Source organism: Mus caroli, chromosome 8 (genome assembly GCF_900094665.2).
Source record: "Mus caroli chromosome 8, CAROLI_EIJ_v1.1, whole genome shotgun sequence".
In the NCBI taxonomy this organism is placed as follows: Eukaryota; Metazoa; Chordata; class Mammalia; order Rodentia; family Muridae; genus Mus; species Mus caroli.
This window is the reverse complement of record NC_034577.1, coordinates 18,560,796-18,581,262: the sequence shown is the minus strand read 5'-3', so window position 1 is coordinate 18,581,262 and position 20,467 is coordinate 18,560,796. Positions and strand designations below refer to the sequence as shown.

The window sequence follows — 20,467 nt, the reverse complement described above, 5'->3', positions numbered from 1 at the left end:
CAGAGTCAGCTCATAATATGAGAAGCATCAGCCATAATGAATAACTTGTAGCTCTGACATGAGCTACAAATTCTTTTGGAACGAATACACGGGAAGCACTTTTTCACAGAGGGATCTTTCAGAATGCCCACAACTGTATTTTTCAAATGGGCCATTATTATGCCTAAATTTCAGGTCAAGAAAGCAAGCAGCTGCTGACAATGGGAAGGGAAGCCTTTGGGAGTGTGACTGGCAGCTGAGAAAAAGGAGTAACAGAGCTGGTGTCAGCTTTTGAATTCTGTCCAAAAGAAAGCCATTGGCAGGAGTGAAGCCCAGAGTTGCAGAGGTGAAGCCCAGAGTTCTAGGGGTGAAACCCAGAGTAGCAGGGGTGAAGCCCAGAGCTGCAGAGCTGAAGCCCAGAGTTGCAGGGGTGAAGAAGTCCAGAACTGCATTCTTTCGGTGAACCACTGGGGCACTTGCTCCAGGTGCTATGGCAGAGACAGAAACTAATGCTGTTTGTGATGCTCAAGAAGACTAAGGTCCAGCTGGATGCCATAGGAAGTAAGAGTACTGCATAAGGGGAGCTCTGTTTGCTCAGCAGTGGAACGGGCCCACCTCCTCTGTTGATGTTGGGTCTAGGACAAAGCTCAGCCCTGCACTTTGGGAAGAACTTCTGAGGAAGTTTAAGTAGATGGATGAAAGCACTCTGGACATACCCTAGTAGCATCTGATCAGACCCTAGCTACAGATAAAGGACTGGGGGGTCTGCTTTTCACCCTCCGGACAGCTGAGAAATAGTGTAGGACCAAAGCTTTGCTGAATAGACATCGGATGCCCTGTGATTAGTTCCATAAAGGACTAAGTAAGGCTCCATACCAGAACCATCAGTGATGGCTGCCACCGAAAGACGGGGTTATTTTCATCCAGTTAGCATACTCACTATTCTTGTTTGTTCAGCTGGATTATGTAAGTATGTTGGGCCTGAGGAACATCTGAGAAAGATGTTGGGATTGGTAAAAAGGTAAAGATCAGACATAAGAAGTTTAAAGTCTAGAACACATATTGTAGGCGTGTCTAGGAAGGAGTGATTGGAGCAATGCAGTGATTGAGGAGGACTGAGAAAATGATGAGACCTGCAGAACTGTAGCGAAAGTAAGGAAAGGATACGAGAAAGTGATAGGCCAGATGGAGTAGCCTTCTTCACTCAGCTCAAGAGGCTAGACACATTCGGCTGCCTCGAGCTGCCTGGTAATCTTCAGAAACACTGCTGAGAGCACCCACCTCCACATAAACCATAAAAGCAGCGTGAGACAGTCTGTCATGGTTTGTATATTCTTGGACCAGGGTGTGGCACCATTTGGAGGTGTGGCCTTGTTGGAATAGGTGTGACCCGGTTGGAGTAGGTGTGTCACTGTGGGTGTGGGCTTAATAAACCCTAGTTGCCTGGAAGTCAGTCTTCCACTAGCAGCCTTTGGATGAAGATGTAGAACTCTCAGCTCTGCCTGCACCATGCCTGTCTGGATGCTGCCATGCTCCCACCTTGATGATAATGGACTGAACCTCTGAATCTGCAAGCCAGCCCCAATTAAATGCTGTTTCTTCTTCTTTTTTTTTTTTTATAAGACTTGCCTTGGTCATGGTGTCTGTTCACAGCAGTAAAACCCTAACTAAGACACAGTTCACTTGCTGATTGTTAAAATCTTCAATATGGTTACATGTGTGCTAACTGCCATCACCATACCATGCCTGGTGCACATGTAGGTGAGCAAAGAGATGTATCAACTGACAGGACATTTGAGGCAGGTGACCCAGATGTCTTCATTAGAAGTGCACATAAAGTCATCATTGGATGGGGATTACAAACCCTTTAGAGCCCCACTGAGTATTTTCCAGTTTCTTGTTTGTGCCAGTTGTTCGCGGTTTGCACAAGTAAGAGAACAGTGTTGACATGTCCCTGTATGTGGAGACCAAAGGTTAGTGTTAGAATTCATCCTCAGTGGCACTTCTTCCTTACTCACTGAGGCAGGACTCTCAATCAAACCCAGAGCTTGCTAATGTAGCCAGTCATGCTAACCTACTTGATCTAGGAATCCTCTGTGACCACCTTCTGAGGCTGAAGTTACATGTGGGTTTCCACACCCACCCAGAACTTCCATCAGTTTCTGAGATTCTGAATTGTAGTCCTCAGGCCTGTGTACCAATGTGTCTCCTGGTCCCCGTGCTTCTTATGGCTTCGTTGGGCACTTATTTCTAACTCAAAGCCTCATCAAGCTTCTTGGGGTCTGGGAGAGCAGGAGGTGTGGGGAGGGGCTCCATTTGACTCTTTGTCACTTTCTTTCCTTGGGACATGTCAAGTACCACCTGAATTGAGTGGCCACTCAGATCCAGAGTCTGGCCCTAGTTTTCCTAGTTAGCCAGAAGTTTGGTCCAGTCACTTTTTCTTTGCTACCCAGCTGTAGGATGGTGAATGAATATCGAGAACAGCAGTGTGAAAGGGTGTCCTGAGTTCTATCCTTACGGAAGGGTGTGGAAACATGTTAGGCTAGATCAGGTCTGCAAATAGGTTTTGGCTTGGTTTTGTTTTGTTTTGTTTCTCTTACTTTGCTTGAATTCACTAAACTGAAGGCTCACACGTAGATGATTTTCTCATGGCCACCTACATTGCCAGTCTCCTGGCATTCATGTTATCTTGACAATTGCATCAATAACCAATGCTTCGAGTCACTCATAAAAGTCATTTCTGCCTACCTTTTCAGAGGATTGAAAGTGTCTAACTGATTTTCTTTGGTCTGTTCCTATATTTAGTATGACCTCCTGGACATACTGCATACATGACATATAACTTTCTAAAAATGTATGACAAACTCTTTGTTGCACCCCCCCATCCCACAAGGAATGACTTGATTCCAATCTCTTTCCTCCTACTTTTGGGGGATGGAGTTCGGAAGGGAAAGAGAATATCTTGTGGAACTGGTAAAGCCTTGAGATATTGACTCATGCTGATGGCTTGAACTGGCCTGGGATATTTCACAAACAACCAGGGGAAATCGACATGACAAGTTGTTCTCGGTGATGAGCAGGCTCTTAATCAAACAGACAGCACCTCATCTCTGTGCTCATGAGCTTCATGTTGTGGTACAATTCCATTCGTCCCTGGGCACAATAAGCAGTGACACTTTTTTTTATTTATGTAAGTTCAAATATCAATTATATGATTATCAAATGTGTTTCTAATGAGGGCTTTAAGTTCATGACAAGCACAGTTTTCTCCTTACCCCGAGATCCTTTCTATACTATTTCTTAGCTCCCCAAAAGACCTCTGGCAATGGCTTGTGTCTACAGGGCTAGCTTTGCTTTTTGGTCCTTGGGAATGACATAATGCCCCCAGCTCATGCTGGCTGGCACCTTTACCCCCTATCCTCTCGACTGTTGCCCAGTACCCCTAGTTTCTTCAACAATCCTATGCTAGGGCTTTGTTGGCCATCAGGTCCACTGAGGCAGATACTGCATGCAGTTCCTGTGGATGCCCCTCCTGGCTTCTCAGTGCTGTGGCTGATCTGCTCATCTGCCATCAGACAGCACCAAAACCTGCCTCTCATCCTGCCAAGAGACCCACAGGCAGAGTTATGGAAGTCCCAGGGCCAAATTCTGAATCATGTGGAAAAATCTGAAACATAGTCAGGGCAGCCTCCAGGTCTGCCACAGGACTTGGGGGCATTCAGGAGAGTTGGCTCCAGTCTTTGGGCACCTACGCTGGGGTGCTTGGCTGGCTGGCTGTGGCTTGCAGTGCCTGGATATGCTGGGGCTCTTACATTTGCTCAGTATCTGCCAGTCTGGGGTCAGCAATTCACAGCAACCCAGTTCCTAGTGCCTGTTGCAGAGTCCTAGATAAATGCCTTTTTTTAAGTGCAAATGACAGGAAGGCCAGTGCAGGCAAGCTCGCTATTAAAGGTGGCCCTTTTGAGTTCCCTCTCTGAATTCCACTTCTCTTAGAAACCTCTTTCCTTCAACTTCTAACCTGCCCTTTTATCATTTTAACACTACCGACATGAGACTCTGCCCACTGGATAGGCCCCCATTCCTTATTTCCTTGCAATTCACTCAGTCATTTGGAAACTGATCAACAGTCCTTCCAGCCATCTATGCTATATGGGAAAACCCTTTCCATTTGGCCAGTATCCTTAGCTTTTCCCTAGACTGAATTACTTCCACATCCTTTTGACATCTTATATTTGGACCTCTAAGTGTCTCATCCGAGGGTCTTTAAGCTGGAGCAATCCTTAACCATCCCAAGGGCTTCAAGGCAATATGTTCCCACTGAAGACCAGCAAAGGCCAATGATCAGCTGATTTCCTCTATCTTTCTGGTCCTACAAGGTCCTGCTCTGCAGGGTGTACATATAGAGATGTGGAAGAGTTGGTACCTTGAGAGGAGAGGCTCACTGTAGTGGCCTTTCTGATACATTAGAATAGGGAGGAGGATGGCTTGGAAGGAAGGGACCAGAATGGGAAATTTATGGAGCACTCATGCAATCCCATATAGTAACAGACAGGAAGCTGCCTCTCCAGATGCCTCCGGATCGGTAGCGAGTTTGGGACTGGAACTCCATGGTCCCTGGGTCTTTCCCATGCCCTGGAGAAGAACTTGGAGACCTTGTGCAAACTGTTGTGTCCCTCTGCAGCCTGGGAGGCACGACAAAGTAATTTTTCAATTTCACTTCTAGAGACCAATACCGAGCTGCTAAATAAACACCAGACAGCTCACATTTTTCCTTTTCCCCAAAGCCCAATTTGGACAGACTTTCCTTTGCCAGCTCTGCTCTGTGGCCTCCCAATCAATGGCCACAGGTTCACCCAGCCAAAGTGTTTCCAGAATCCCATGCCCCTCGGCCAACGTTCCCTGGAAGCAGATTTCACCGAGTGCCTCGCAATCCTAGGGAACGCTGCTATTGTTTGGTATTGTTTGATGTATTGTTTGTGTGGTGATGATAGCTCGCCAGCCTTGTCATTTTAGAAGCAAATTGGCTTCCTTAAAGCATCCACTTCTAAAAGACTCTTTGCTCCACAGAACTTGTCATTTCCAACTATGAGGAACAATACAATAGCATCCTAACTAAGCCATACAAAGGATTTTTGAAAAATGTTTTGTAGACCTTGTATTTTAATAAGGGTCTTTTAAACCTAAAACTCAGGGCATGCTCACAGGACTTCAGTATTGCCAAATATTCAGTTTATACTCTCATTATTTGCACACCCACCCCCCATCTTAATGACCATAATCACAAGGGAGTTTTGCCCCTGTGGTGATCATGCGCAGTGTAGGCTGCCCTGCCCTATTTTTCTTTTCTGCGATGTGTTTTAAGAGCGCCCTTCCCTTTGTGCAGTCCAACACCAAGTGGGAGCGTTGGCCCTAGTCTGCTCAGTGGCAAGGCTGATATAGGTTGGTCATTGGAGGAGCACAATCCTGCAGGCCCTGTGCTCGGGGACATAAAACAGCACCTTCCTCTGGCCCCGTTCTCAACTGTAGCTTCTAATATGAGATTTGCCAGCTTCTACTTTTACTTAGAAACATTTCCTAGTGTTTCTGAGGCCAGGCTGAAGAAATGCTCATTTCTCCTCCTAGGGCTCTCTGGCCTTGCTGTTTCTTTATGACTTGGGGCCAGTGCGGTTTGCCAGAGCATTTTGTTAGGACTGCACGAGCAGAGGTAGGAGGTAATGGGATGATTCTTGTTAGCCGCTGAGGACAGATACATGCCCTGTTGTTGCGGACACCAAGGCTGTAGGATGTGGTCTGTTAAAAAGCTGGGAGAAAAAACAATCTTTTCTCTGTTGCCTTTGGGTGACACACTGGTTTTATCCTAGATTCAGGACGCTGTCTTTGTGAACGCCGTTAACATATTTGTTTACAAAATTAAGTCATCTCTGTCACTGCCAGCTGAAGCTAGGGGCACTTTCAACAATTATAGAGCTACCAAATAAAAGAGTGAATGAGTGAGAGACCACATAAGGTGCCCATGAGTGGTGATGGCATTGGAGCGTCACTCTTCTCCTGCTGAGAGCATGGAGAGCAAGGAACCTTGGGAGTCTTAGCAGTTTACGAGTCTTTACAGCTCGCCACTCTGGGCAGTCAAGGGCCAAGCACTTAATGGTGCAGATGATGCCATTGTTCCCCTCATGAGATCCAGCTGGACTCCTGGGTTGCTTTAATTCACATCGCTGCTGCTTCATTTTGGTATTGTAATAAAGATGCAGTCACTTTAATATTCTACGGAGTTCAGCTTTTGTAGAATGGCCAACCCCATCTGCTTCCCACCATTTTACCCACAAAAAAAGCAAACCTGGGGGAAATAGCTTATTCCCTAGAAGCCCATTTTACCTACTGCCAGAGCACTGCTAAAAACCCCAGTTTCCTAAGTCCCTGCTCTCTTTTGGTCTGCACCTTGACTGGTCTCAGGTACAAGCTGCATTTTAAAGTGTGCTCACGATTATGATGGTGGATGATTAATCTCTTCAGAGCCCAAGCCAGGAAAATTGACTTTCTGTGGTTATGAGAATCGATTCCAGGGTCTTGTACAATGCTAAGGAGATGCTCTACTTTGGAACTGACTTTTAAAGCCAAGTGCACGGCAGGTCACTCAGACACATGACCTCCTTTGTTCCTGACACATGCTGGACTGTCAAGATCCCATCCGTACATGGTAAGAACAGTTTTAGCTGGAAGACTGGTGGAAATGAAGAGCAGCTGGCACAGAGGAGATACCCAGGGGGATGGAGACTGCCCTGCCCTTCCAGAGAGGCGTTGGGGGAGACAGTCTCACGACTGAGCTTGTGGACCCTATTTCAGGAAAAAGAACCAAGAAGTAGGGCTCTCATCTAAGCCAGAGCTCTACTAAAGGCCCCTGAGAGCTGACCATGTGTGTCATATATCAGTGTGAATAGTGTGGCATATCAGGTTCTCTGGGTAGGTGGGTCAAAATCTCCCCCAGTCCTGACCAAGGCTTCACAAGCTTCTGACTTGCACTGTGTCCTCAACGAGACTGAGCAGAAGTAATCAGGTTCCAATTCCATAGGAATTCATTTGCCTCCCAACTGTAATGAAGCCCTGGCTGTGTCTCAACTCTATGCCCACCTCTTTGAGTGTGGAGAACTCTATGAACAAGCAGACCCCTGACAGAGGCACAGACTTCTAGTCAGGGACAGCAAGGCAAAGCTAATGTGCTGTAGCACTAACTTATTTGGAGAGCTGGGCTCTCAGATTTTCACACGTTATCTGTGCCAGCCCAGTCACCAAGTACGGAGGAGAGTGGGGCTCCTGGGCAGTAAGCAGATTTATGTAGTGGGTTAGTCTCAACTCACAAAGTTTGTGACTCAGCAATGTCTGCTTGACATTTATTACACTGAAGCAGACTGGCAGCCGTAAATTCAGCTTTACGTCTGCAGTTAAATGCCTCTTCTCGTGAGACAAAGGGATAAAAGGGGGAACCGTCCACAGCTGTGCTAGTTGTCTTACGGCTTACCAAAAAATGTCATAAAAAATAACAAAAAAGATCATGTTGTAGGAGGATCTCATCTTAATGAGCATCGGTGTGCGCATAGTCCATATAGGCATCAGAGACACATGCTGTGGGAAGATATGGAGGGGCTACATGTTCATCCTGTGCTGGGGCAAGGAGGTGTATACTGAGCTGCTCTGATACCGGAATGACTGGCCTTTAGCTCCCTGTGTGATGTTCCTGTACTGGTTAAGTGCCCAGCTGGCAGAAAGAGCTGTAGGCACAGATGCATGTAGCTTCCGGGACAAAGGGTGTGGTGCTTGATATGTAAACGACCCCTATAGACTCCTAGGGAATGACATTACTGGAGATGTGGCCTTTTTGGAGTAGGTGTGATCTTGTTGGAGGAAGTGTGTTTCAGTCTTCCACCTGCTGCCTGCCAATCCAGGTGTAGAACTCGCAGCTCCTTTTCCAGTAACCATGTCTGCCTGGATGCTGCCATTCTTCCCACCATGATAATGGATTAAACCTCTGAATCTGTAAGGCAGCCCCAGTTAAATGCTTTCCTTTATAAGGGTTGCCTTGGTTATGATGTCTCTTCACAGCAATGTAAAGCCTAACAAAGACAAGGGGGGACGAGCAGGGATACATAGCCTGGGTGGGGGTTAGGCTGGAGAACAGAGGGCCAGGGACAGATAATGGTGCCTCTCCATAATTCACAGTGACAGCTTCTGGGACACATAGCTTTCTGTTCTTTGGGAAGCTCTTCCCTGTGGGAGTTGTTTGAGCAGTAACCCTTTCCAACTTATGCTTTAACTTCACCACATGTTTTTAAAATGAGTGTGTTCAGAACAAGGGTGACAGACAAGATGGTTTTAAAGATCACTTTCAGCTGTCTATTATACTGGACAACTATTAGTTGTATGGTCACAAAGAGAGAAGAAAAATTGTAGAAAACTTTGAGATCTATCAGAAGTCAAGCTACGGGTATAGCTCAGTGATAGAGGCTTCCCCAGCTTCCCAATGACCCAGGCTACCTCTCCAGCACAGCACAGCACACACCACCCCCTCCACCACCACCACCACCATCACAGAAATCTCCTCCCTTTAAGCTGAAGGGCTCACCATTTAAACACCATAGTGGTATAATTCTAGCACTTAGGAAGCTGAAGTTTATGGCCAACCTCAGCTACAAACGCTAAAGCAACACTAAGTAAAGACAATGATGACTCTGGACCTTACTCTAAATACTGAATGACTGAAGCTCAGAACAAAATTACATAATGGATCCAAGATGAAAACAGAGCATTGGCAGAATGACACTCAAGCCCCCCATCTCTGACTTCCTATCATTTCCCTATAGTGCAACCTTTGCTTGTGTGTAATAGCTAGTTGCTAAATTAGTCAATCTGTGTGTCCTAGTTTGGTCTCTGCTGCTGTGATTAAGCATTCTAACCAAAAGCAACCTGGGGCAAAGGGTTTACTTGGCTAACAGCTCATAGTCCATCCTTGAGGAAAGCTAAGCCAAGACTGCAGACGTTGGAACTGAAGCAGAGACAACTGCTACCTTCTCTGCCTTACTCTGCTACCTTCATTATAAAATCCAAGCCTACCTGCATAGGGGTGGCACCACACAAGGTGGACAAGCCTTCCCTTCTATTAGCAATCAAGAAAATGGCACACAGACCTGCCCGCAGGCCAATCTGCTGGAGGGGACTCTCTACTTGAGCTCTCTTCTTCCCAGGTGTGCCAAACTCACAGTAGAGATTGGTCCTCACCCAGAGTTACACAAACAGGTGTGTGCACATACACACACATACACACACACCACACACAAACACACAAACACACACAAACACATACAAACATGCATACAGCACAGAACATACATAAACACACACAGAGACAACACAGCACACACACACACAACATACATATGTACACAACAAGCACACACACATACACATACAACACAGCACACATATACATAAACACACAAAGACAGACAACACAGCACACATACAACACAGCACACACATGCACATACAAACTCACAAATATACACATATACACAATATAGCACACACACCTATACACAACACAGCACACACACATATACACACAACACACAAGCACACACACATGCACATACAACACAGCACATACATACACACATAAAACACAGCACACACATATACACACACAACACACAAGCACATACATATGCATACACAACACAGCACACATATACATAAACACACAGAGACAGCACAGCACACATACAATACAGCACACACATGCACACACAATTCAACATAGCACATACACATACATATATACATACAAAACACACAACACACATACATGTACAACACAGCAAACGCACACACAAACACACACAACACAGCACACACACAAAACACACAACACAGCATATACACACACACAAACCTTTTACTACTTGCTATAATTTGGATCATCGTCTACAAAAGAGTACAGTTTCTTAAACTTTAGAAATTTTTTTCCATCTAATGGCTCCAATTTCCCTTCTCTGATTCTTTGCCTAAAGAATATAATTTCAATGGAAAAAAGTGATTAGTTCTTTAAAAACCTTAGAAATAGCTGAGATGATACCAGACATTTCCAGAAAGAGGAGGAGTGTCTTTCTTATGCTACAGCAATGGAGAAGAGCCGTGAACAGTAAGAACGCCTGACTATGAAGTAGGGACGGGAAGAACACAGGCAGGGACAGCTTTAGAGTCAGTGAGTGGGGCGAGGAACAAGACAGCAGAGGTGGAATCTCAATATCCAGTTTTATCTCTACTAGCATGGCCAAGCACCCCATGTCTGCTTGAACCCCGAGTCCCAGGAGACACCCTTCCATCCCAGAACCCCACAGAGAATTCATAGAAGACACTTGGCTGGCTTTCAGGGTTAAACTCTCTAAACTCAAGAGAAGTTATATAAGGATATAAAGAGGGTCTAAATAGGCTTATGACTAGCCTTAAATGGAGAGATTTTTTTAAAAAGGATAATGAAGAATAAATATTTTTAAAACTACTTCCAGGGAGCAACTGACAACTTCATGGCTTTTTAAACATGCCTCCCAAATGGTACATATTCAACAGACTGGTTTTAGTTTCTTGTTATCAGTCCCACTTTGAAAACCAGTATTTTCTAGTTAAGTTGGCGGGGGGAAGGGGGGGGAAGGGAGGAGGTAGAAAGGATAAGACACCCCAGACTTCTGACAATGTGGTCTCCAAGGCCTGTCGTCACAAAAGGCACATCTGGAAATGAGGAGGGAACTGGCAGAATTCATACATGAAACCAAGACTCAGGTATCCTGAGAGCCACAGGTTGGGAACTAGAGAGCCTTGTATCCTTCCTCTCCCAAAGCCTGACAGTGGGGTCTGTGAGTGGAAGCTATCTTCCTTGCACACTAGCCATTCTCCATGATGTTATCCTCAATCATCCAAAGACATTATATTTTTGATAAACTAATAAACATTTCTCTGCCCTTACCTACACAATAGGCCATTAGTAATATTAGAGGAGCTGTTCTACCCCCCCCCCCCCAATTATTAGTTTCTCAGAGACTTTCACAGGGGATGTGGACCCAAGGACAGACAATAACAGTTCTTGAGACACCAATGATAGAGTCACTGGTACTGATGTTACAGGCATGATCAACAACTAAGCCAGTTTCAGTGAACGATGAGGTCAATTTTGAGACGTTTGAGCATACATGAATATACACAAAAACCCCAAATGATTTCGAATCAAAAACCTTAGCCATGGCAAGGAAGGCTTGTATTTCTTGGGTTCTTACTGCCAGACATTCTCCTACTGGGAGAGCTGCAACCCCTGTGGAGAGTTTGCCAAGAACTCTCAAAAGAGAGTTACAAGGGAATCTGTTATTGTGCACGCAGCTATTTTTATATTCTTGAAATAAAAAATGGTGCTAGGTTTGCATTACCTCAGTTCTCAGAAGCTGAGTCACCTTTAGCCCTCCCTGACTCTGCTGACCCCAAGGGAACTTGAGCTTGGACTTGGGACAACCCCAGCTGACTCTGAGTGACAGCAGGTTTCCGATCGTGTACTAACGGCAGTCGGAGGAAAAGTGACTTTAGATTTATTTTTTTTTTACCCCCTTACTCATATAATTTGAAGATTACAGAGTAAGGGTTTTAAAGGTCAGAGTGAATTACTAATTAAGTTGAAGCATTTGAAATTAGCATGTGAAACCTCTACTCATAATAGCGATTAAGGAATAATTAATCATGCAGGGGAAAATGGCTGCCAAGTGGAGTCTGCACCAAAATGACTTTTTAACTAGTTGCTATGGAGCTTCTGGATGACATCACTGGGAAACTGGACAGTCTTAGCTCCACTCTTTGTCTTTCAGCTGCTGGATTTGCTGATGTTGTTGTTTAGTTGTAGTTGTTTTTAAACCAAGCGCTATGAAGATAGCCCAGTCTGTAAAATGCTTGCCAATGTACTTCCCAGACAAGCAAAGGAGACCAGTGTTCAGTCCCTACCTAGAACCCAGGTGGTGGGTGCATCCTTGAAATCCCAGTGCTGCAGAGTTAGAAACAGGCAGACCCATGGGGCTCACTGGCCAAAACAAGGTGGGTGGTGCCGGAGGAACAACACCCAAGTTGTCCTCTGGTCTCTAGGCATAAGAGCCTGCATCCCTTCCCCTACACACCATTTATTCACACACACACACACACACACACACACACACACACACACACACACACACAAATAGCATTCAGACAGCATGATCCAGGCAGATATTCACCAATGTTCTCAACCTCACAGGAGCTCAGGAGCACATAGAGCAGCCATGACTGCTCTTGACCTGTTATTCCAGATGTGAAGGAGCCTACAGCAATGGTATCAAACTTGCACTCTCAAAACCACTTTAATTTTACTATAAACGACTATAAATGGCACATTTCAACTACCACATCATTTCAGATACTCTGAAGGCTGATGCTGACTCCCTCTCTTAAGAATTTAAAAACCTTTTAGAAGGCTGAGGCAGGAGACTGGCAGTTCAAGGCTAGCCTGAGCTACAAAGAGAGACCTTGTCTCAAAAAAAACCAAAAAAACAAACAAAAAAAACCCCACAGATATAAAAGTAAAATTGAAGCTAAGTAAGTAAACCTTTGATTTTTGTTTGTTGGTTGTTTCATGATGTCTGGTGGTATATCTGCCAGTTTTTGAATGTTGCTTTAGTCTATCTGTTTCTCGCAGGATGTGAGCTTACCACAAGTTGAGATGGCAGGTGTGGCCACCACATCTGGCCTTTACATATTACATTTAAATATCACCCAGTTGATTTGACTCACAAATCTTTAGCAAGGAAAAACATTAAGGCAGCATTTACATACAGATTCGTATTTTAATCAGTTGTTATTTATTAATCAGCTAATCCACACAACAAACCTATGAGGTAGTTTAACATGCCTTGAATATGAACAAATTCAAAACCAGAAGGGGGCAGGGGAGAAAAATCCATCCCTACAATAATATGTTGCACAGACAGACTTTTCTTAGTTTTATTCTTACAAAAGAAAAATAATTCACTGGACAAGCTGTTCAAGAGAAGGACAGATATTTAGTGGGGACTGTCTTTACAACCTCACGGTCTCTTATTGGGGTTTAGTGTCCTGTATTCCCACTGCCTTGTCAAAAATGCCTCACTCAGCTTTGACAGGGAGGTGGCCTCTCTAGATGGGGAGTTCCGCAGGAGTGACAGCATTATAAGTGGGTCCCATTGTTTGTTTGTTTGTTTTCTTTTTGATACAGTTGGCCTAATTAAACTCACTCCAACAGACAGTGCAAAGATCCTTGCAGTTCCAGTTTATGCGTCTCTGTCATCTAAGGGGCCAGAAAGAACAAATCCCATTGGTCTTTCAGTCCAGCAGCAATAGATGAGAGTTTTATGGCTACTTTATCAGCAGAAGGAATGGCCGCAGCACTTGCTGCTTAGCGGATCGCTTTATGACTGTATTTCTTAGTTCACTGGACTGTGGAGACTGTCTATAAGGAGAGCTCATTAATTTGGATCTTACTATCATGGTATTTGTGGCCACTGACACAGGTTGCTAGCCTCAAGCTCATATCCGTACTGAACAGGAAGAAGGTTTTGTAGAGCAAATTCAAATGGTATGGCCAGGACTAAGGGGTAATCTAGTGTTCTGAGGAATCACACCTAAGCATGGCATTCAGTGGTAGACCACATGGGCAATGCATGTTACATCCTGGAGACTATATCGTGGAATGATAAGAGAAGGGAGAGAAACAGGGAGATGCCTAGATCAACTGGTAGTGACTGTTCCATTAAACAGAGATATCTCGGTTTAACAGGAGGCCGACAGGTGTTGAGTTTTCCTCATTATGGCCAGAAAACTTAATGTGGTTAGCTGACATCTCTCTGAACTCTGGAATAGCCACGTTACTTTAGACACAGTCGTATGGACAGCTCTCCTCTCTCATAGATGAGTTTTCTCCATGTTCTCCTCAAATGTTATAGAACTAACCCCAAGTTTATTGTAATCACATTGCTCTCTCTCTCTCTCTCTCTCTCTCTCTCTCTCTCTCTCTCTCTCTCTCTCAGGGGTGCTCCACATGGACTGGTCAGGAGACAGGGACACAGACAGGTTTGTCTCTTTTCTTCCCATCAGAATTCAAGGGCCCCTGAAAAACATTTGCCCTACACCCAACTCCCATCCAGTCATAATAAAACTGGAAAGTAGCATAAGACTTAATTGAACATACAGCCACACTAAAGCAAAAGTGAACAGCCCAGTTTCTGGAGGAAAGGTGTGTCTGTTTGATAGTCCCCAGAACACAGTGGCATGTTGAGCCTTCTTGCACATAGTAGTCTGGCCAAGTGATCCTCACAGCATGCTGGGATGACATTCCCCTTATCTGCATGGGCATGAATACACTTGAGAACAATCAAACCAAGAAAATGTCTGGTGGGTGTCTGTGGCAGCTTGCCAAAGAGCAATGGTATTTCGATGAGGCACTCTGAAATAATCTGATTATTGTAGCTGGAGGCTTAGCCATAAAGGACTTGGCAAAGCGTCACTGTAACGCAAAGGAGATCTATGTTCATAGGCTTTTCTATCTTAGGCCATTAAAAACAAAAATAAACACAACACTTCAGGGAGAGAGCTCAGGCACTAAACAGAAACAGAGAAAGATTTTAAAAACAAAAACTAAAACCTCAGACTATGCTTATTTTACAGCAGAATTGACAAATAAAGCTTTATTCCACATATTCGAAGAAAAGCCATCACGGGAGGGCTGTAGCTCTGTTGTGTGCTTCTTTCTAAAATAGCAAAATAAAATTGTTGTCACCACACCCCTCGTGCTTCCCACCTGCAGCATGACTGTACACGATGTGTGTGACCTTCCTCTTTGTAGCCACGGGTCTGGTCCCTAAGGACCGTGACCTCCTCACACAACAAAACAGGCACCTTAAGAACAACACTGTGCGTTTCCGTGTCGTTTCGTTTATTGCTCACTGGCTGTCCACGACCTCAGATCTCTGTGGAAAGCGCTGATGTCTGGAAAAGTCTGACGTTACTCGGTAGCTTGGTGGTCACAAGGTGTCAAGGGCTGCTCCAGCCAGCTGAGAGCCCAGGAAAGGAAGTTCTGTGTCTACCTTGCAGTGTCTGCAAGACACCACTTCCCAACACAATGCAGAGCAGTGATTCCCTGGAGAGGGAATTTCACAGCTGCACTCAGACTTGATCCCTTTAAAGACCATCAGTTCTCTGGTCCATCCTCTTCCCAGAGGAGTTCTGTTCAAAGTCACTCAATCCCCATCTCGGCAACACGTTGGAAGAGAAACAGAAGAAGGAAACTTCTTCAGGATTTAATCATTCTCTTCCCTCCCTCGACACGCACCAAATCATTACTGCCCCAAATTAAAGCCCACAATCCAGGCCAACTTGCTAAGAATTACTTCCATCTCACTCCGGGGTTTACAATTCTCCTCTGGATACCTTTAGAAAAGCACTCCATCAAGGTCAACCGCTGTGAAGACATTTTTACTTAATAGGATCATCATGCAATCAAACTAGTTCTTTTCCTAAGCTATGATCTGGCAGCTTGCAAGGATAACTTGGCTTCGTCTTGTGAAGCTTTCCATCAAGGTGATCCAGAGTGAAGGTCCTTCCTCTGTGTTCCCACCTGCTTTCATGCTTCTGGCATTTAGAGGCAAGGCTGGCTCATAGGTGTGAAGCAGGAAGGACTGGTATTCTATTTGTTATATAACTTCTACAGACCACAATTTATTCTGTTCTTGTGGTTGTCGTCACCAACTATGTTCCCCATGATGACAAAAGTATATTTGTTAATGGATCTAGGAGGCTTACATGATAATCATGAAGGGTCTCACAGAATCATTGTAACTCTACGGAAATCTAGAATGAATTGGAAATTAAATTTTCCACTCGTTGTAAGTTTGAATAATGCTCTGACTAGCTGCTGTGTGTGTGATTGCAGTTTAGAACTTGTGCTAAACATGTTATCAGAAAAGGATTCTTCTAAATCCAAGGATAATTTGCCACTAAATGAGAAGAAGAAAAGGAAATCTTATTTACTTTCAAAAATCAATACTGGTCACGTGTTAATCTGTGAATCCTTGTAAGAAATGTTCATTGCTCGAGAAAGGATCCTCTTTTGGTTGGTGAGCAGTTCTCTACCACAGAGAAATTCGGGAGTCTCTTCTTAGCTCTTGATAGATGCTGTCACTACTTATTCTTCAGGCTGTAAGACAAGAAGGAAGACAGTAGTACCTTCTTCCATAATTATACATGTTGGCACTCCCCTCTTCTCTCTCCTACCCTCCATCCCCAACCCCTCCAAATTTAAATAAAGCTGAGTTTAGATAGTGAGTCATTTGTGTGTGTGTGTGTGTGTGTGTGTGTGTGAGAGAGAGAGAGAGAGAGAGAGAGAGAGAGAGAGAGAGAGAGAGAAAGAGAGAGAGAAGTGTGTATGTGTGGAAGACGTGATTGGTCACCTGTGAGTGTCTGTATGCAGGCCAGAGATCTCTTCCCACTTTGTATTTCTGAACCGGTACCTTCACTCAACATGGAACTCACCATTTTGGCTGGATTGACTGGGCGGGAGGTTCTGGGATTTACCTGTCTCCATCCTCCCAGTGCTAGGGCTGCAAACATACATAGCCACGCCTGGCATTTATGTGGGTGTTGGGGATTATCAGGTTCATGGCCTTGTACACCAAACTCTTTACCCTCTTAGCCATCTCTTCAGATCCTCCACGGTGATTCTTTTAGGAGATTAAATAATCTGCCTTATATGATGACCGAATTATCAATGCCATTTCCATATTGTGAAAAATCTGCACTTCTCCACTCTGAATTCAGACACTAGCTCCTTTTCAAATGATCTTGAGATTAAAAACAACAGATACCAAAAGATGATTGGTTTGCCCCATAACTTTTGTGCCACTATTACACCAGTCTATCTTGCAGGCAGGTCACTGTTGTAGGTCAAAGTGTTTGTAGCAGTATTAATTATGCTTCTCCTTTGGTAGCTTGAAGAGGGCCTTGTAGCACCACGAACATTAGTAGGGGTAAACCTCCCAGTAAGACAACAGCTTGACTTCACCGTGTTCCTTTTAATAACTAAGTGTTGCCTTCAGCAATAGTGACTCACTATCGGGTTGCAGAGAGCCACTAACAGCTCTGGCAATAGTCAGTAATGCTTAGGGGATTCTATGGGACCCCTTTGTCCAAACACTCAACAAGATGTGAGTTATACCTGACATTCAAATTGTAGCTTGGTAGGATGTCTGGTCAGGGGAACTGTCTCTTCTATTGTAGATATCTAAGGTCCACTCCATAAGATGTAACCCATAACCTAACACTGATAAAGTATCCAAGAACTGAAAATGACCTAGACCATGGGCTTACTGGAAAACCTAATATTTTTATTCTGCTAAAGGAACATAGCAGTAAGAGGACTCCCAGTAGCATACTGCTATGTGCACAGAGATGAGCACCTTGCTCAGCCTATCCTTACAGTGAGTGAGAATTAACAGAGACCCACACCAGGATAATAGGCAGTGTGAGGGCCTTTTTGAGGCACTTAATCCTGAATGGGATATATTAGCAAGCCTCTCCCCTCAAGACTCGGGGATCTATGTGGAAGAGGGACCAAGGGTAATGGATGACTCCAAGGAAACTGCCTTCCAGACATACTAGGATTGATACACATATTGTTGATATTCTGTCTAAACTCTATCCCAACAGTTCCTGGCAGCAGCCAGGTATGCTCCTCTCCACAGTTGCCTGGCAACAGCCAGGTAGGCTTGGCCCACTATAAAAGGGGTGTTTCCCCCCTCCTCCCTCTCTTAAGCTCTTGCCCCCTTGTGCCCCCCTCTCCATTCCCATCCCCCACTCTCTTCACATTGTCATGGCTACCCTCCACGTATCTGCTCTCTCCTTCTCTCTGTCTTTCTCTGCCGTTACTACCCTCTTAACTCCCCTCCTCATGCCCTAAATAAACTCTATTCTATACTATACAGGTATGTGTCTGGTCCCTCAGGGGTAAGGGATGCCCTAGCATGGGCACACCAGGGCACCCTCTTCCCCCATACCCTGCCAGAACATATTCTTATAGCTCTTTTTCTTTTTATGATCACAACACATATGAATTCCCAGAGACATGCACAAGCACATAGTAGCATGTACAAGGTCTACACAGGTTCAAGCCAGATGAAGTCCCAGCATTGAAAGGTGGAAATAGACATGGGATCCCAACCCTTCTAAGAAGTTACGTGCAATCGATACCAGCTATTTGGCTCTGGTCTTTCCTACCCTTTAGTTCTTATAATCTTTCTGCTCCATTTTCCCATGACGGTCCTTGAGCTTTGGGGAGGAGGTATGACTATAAAGGTCCTATCAATCACTGGCTGGGCACTCCACCATCATTTATTCCTTATGCTTTGGCCAGTTGTGAGCTTCTGCACTGACCAGCATCTACTGCACAGAGAAATGTCTCTGATAAGATAGAAGAACCATATTACACCATGCATTTAGAACGTAGTTTGATACAATCATCATTTAGAAAACAACACTTGTAGGTTTTACTAGGACCTGTGATCTCACCAATCTTGGTTTCTTGACCAACTTTGCAATACCAGGCATGAGTTTCCTCCTGCGGCCTGGGCCTTACAGCCTAGTAGAAAGCAGGTGGTTACCCCTCTAACAACTGTGCAACTATTGCACCTATGAGCATAGCTTCTCATACAGGTTATTGTTGCGGTAAACAGAGTTCACAGGAAGGTAATGCTGTTTGGGTTACTCCACAGCAGCCTGAATAGCATCTTAGAGTACTGACAACCAAATGTCTTGCTGGCAATCTCATGAATGAACAGTTCAACAGCTACAAAGTAAAATCCTACCACTCATATCTGAAACCTCATTTTCTAAGAAAAAAATGTTGTTGTAGAATATTCTCAGTATCTTAGTAAGGATTTGAGCACTGCTAGCAGAATGCAAACCACACAAAACTAGAGACTCTACACTTCTTTTCTTCTTTTTAATGGCCTTGAAATTTTGCCTTGAAGTGAAACTCTGTTTTCAACACCTTGCATTTGGTTTCTGCCGCCGCTAGTTCATGACCTAAGGAAATTGTAGCGTCCTTGTCAACTGCATGAATTAATGCGACGTAAAGGCCAAAAGTTCATCCTGAGCAAACAACTATAATTTCATCTCCACAAAACTCTGGAGATGAACCCTTTTCAAATGAAAATGGCTCTGGATCACACACCCATGGGTAGAATGAGGAGACCATGCACACCTGCACCTGGGCACTCTTCAGTTCCGATTGTTTCACTCTTGGAGCAGAGATGAAGTGGGATTTTTGTTTTAACTTATAGTGAGAATGGTATAGTAACGATTTAATTTCATAACTAGGAAAAATATCACTCTGTTCCGTTTATAGTCAGAATAGTTATTCAGGTCCTTTCTGAGGACAGAGAAGTAATAACAAATTAAAGCGTCTTTCAATTCCATATAGCTCTTCTAATTATTCTCTTGTTGCTGGCATCCTTGCTGAAATGGCTCCTTCATATTTTACGCAGCATCCCATCTGATACAAAGAGCATGGAAATTTTTACTGCTATTAATAAGTATGGAGCCGTCCAATCCAGGCAGAAAATTCTTTTTCATCTGAGAGATAAGCTGCATAATTCATATATTTTCAGAAATTTCTTAAAATAGAAAATGGAAGAAAAGCGTAGGAAGGAGAATTCATTACATTGTTTCTATTTATGTGGAGGGCTGGTGCTCTAGTTTGCTATCTATTGCTATGATAAACACCATGATGAAAAGCAAAGGGTTTATTTAATCGTATACATCATAATCCATCATCAAGGCAAGCTACAGCAGGAGCCTGGAGCAGACACTGAAGTGGTAACTATGGAGGACTGGCTGTTGACTGCCTTGCTTCTAGGATCACAGTAAACTACCTTTCTTACACAGCCTAGGCCTGCCTGCTTAGGGATGGCACTGCCCCCAGGATCTGGTCCTCCTCGATCAATGACTAACCAAGAAAATTCATTACAGACATGATCACAGGCCAGGCCAACTGAGGCAGTTCTTCAACTGAAGATCTCTTTTCCCAGCTGTGTTAGCCTATCAGGTTAGCCACCAAGATTGGTCATCACAGTAGTCTCACGGTCTGTCTGCCATTAGATCGAATTGGAAGAGAGAACTCGGTCTCGTGCTGCATATGTCAATCACACAGCTCACTTTCCTACCTCTGAATGCATATAATAAACAGGATAACCGTACGACCCCTTTTCACCTTTGCTACCTTTAGGAGAACACTAGACATTAAGGAACGCTTTCCTTGGGATCTTGTGGAACGCCATTAGGAGGAAATGGAATCATTCACTAAGGTTGCACTTGTGCATCTTTCTAAAGCATTCTCCACGTTAGA

General features: G+C 44.4%; 1 protein-coding gene across 2 annotated transcripts in view; it reads right to left on the bottom strand.

Moving 5' to 3' along the window:
• Positions 1 to 12,894: 12,894 nt before the first annotated feature.
• The window catches only part of Zmat4 (zinc finger matrin-type 4), a 379,134-nt gene continuing 371,561 nt past the window's right edge, over positions 12,895 to 20,467 (bottom strand). For both annotated transcript variants that reach the window (XM_021170888.2, XM_029480293.1), the window contains exon 7: positions 12,895 to 16,264. In XM_021170888.2, coding sequence (XP_021026547.1) covers positions 16,249 to 16,264 — 16 coding nt within the window. In that variant the 3' untranslated portion in view covers positions 12,895 to 16,248. The remainder of the gene's footprint in view (positions 16,265 to 20,467) is intronic.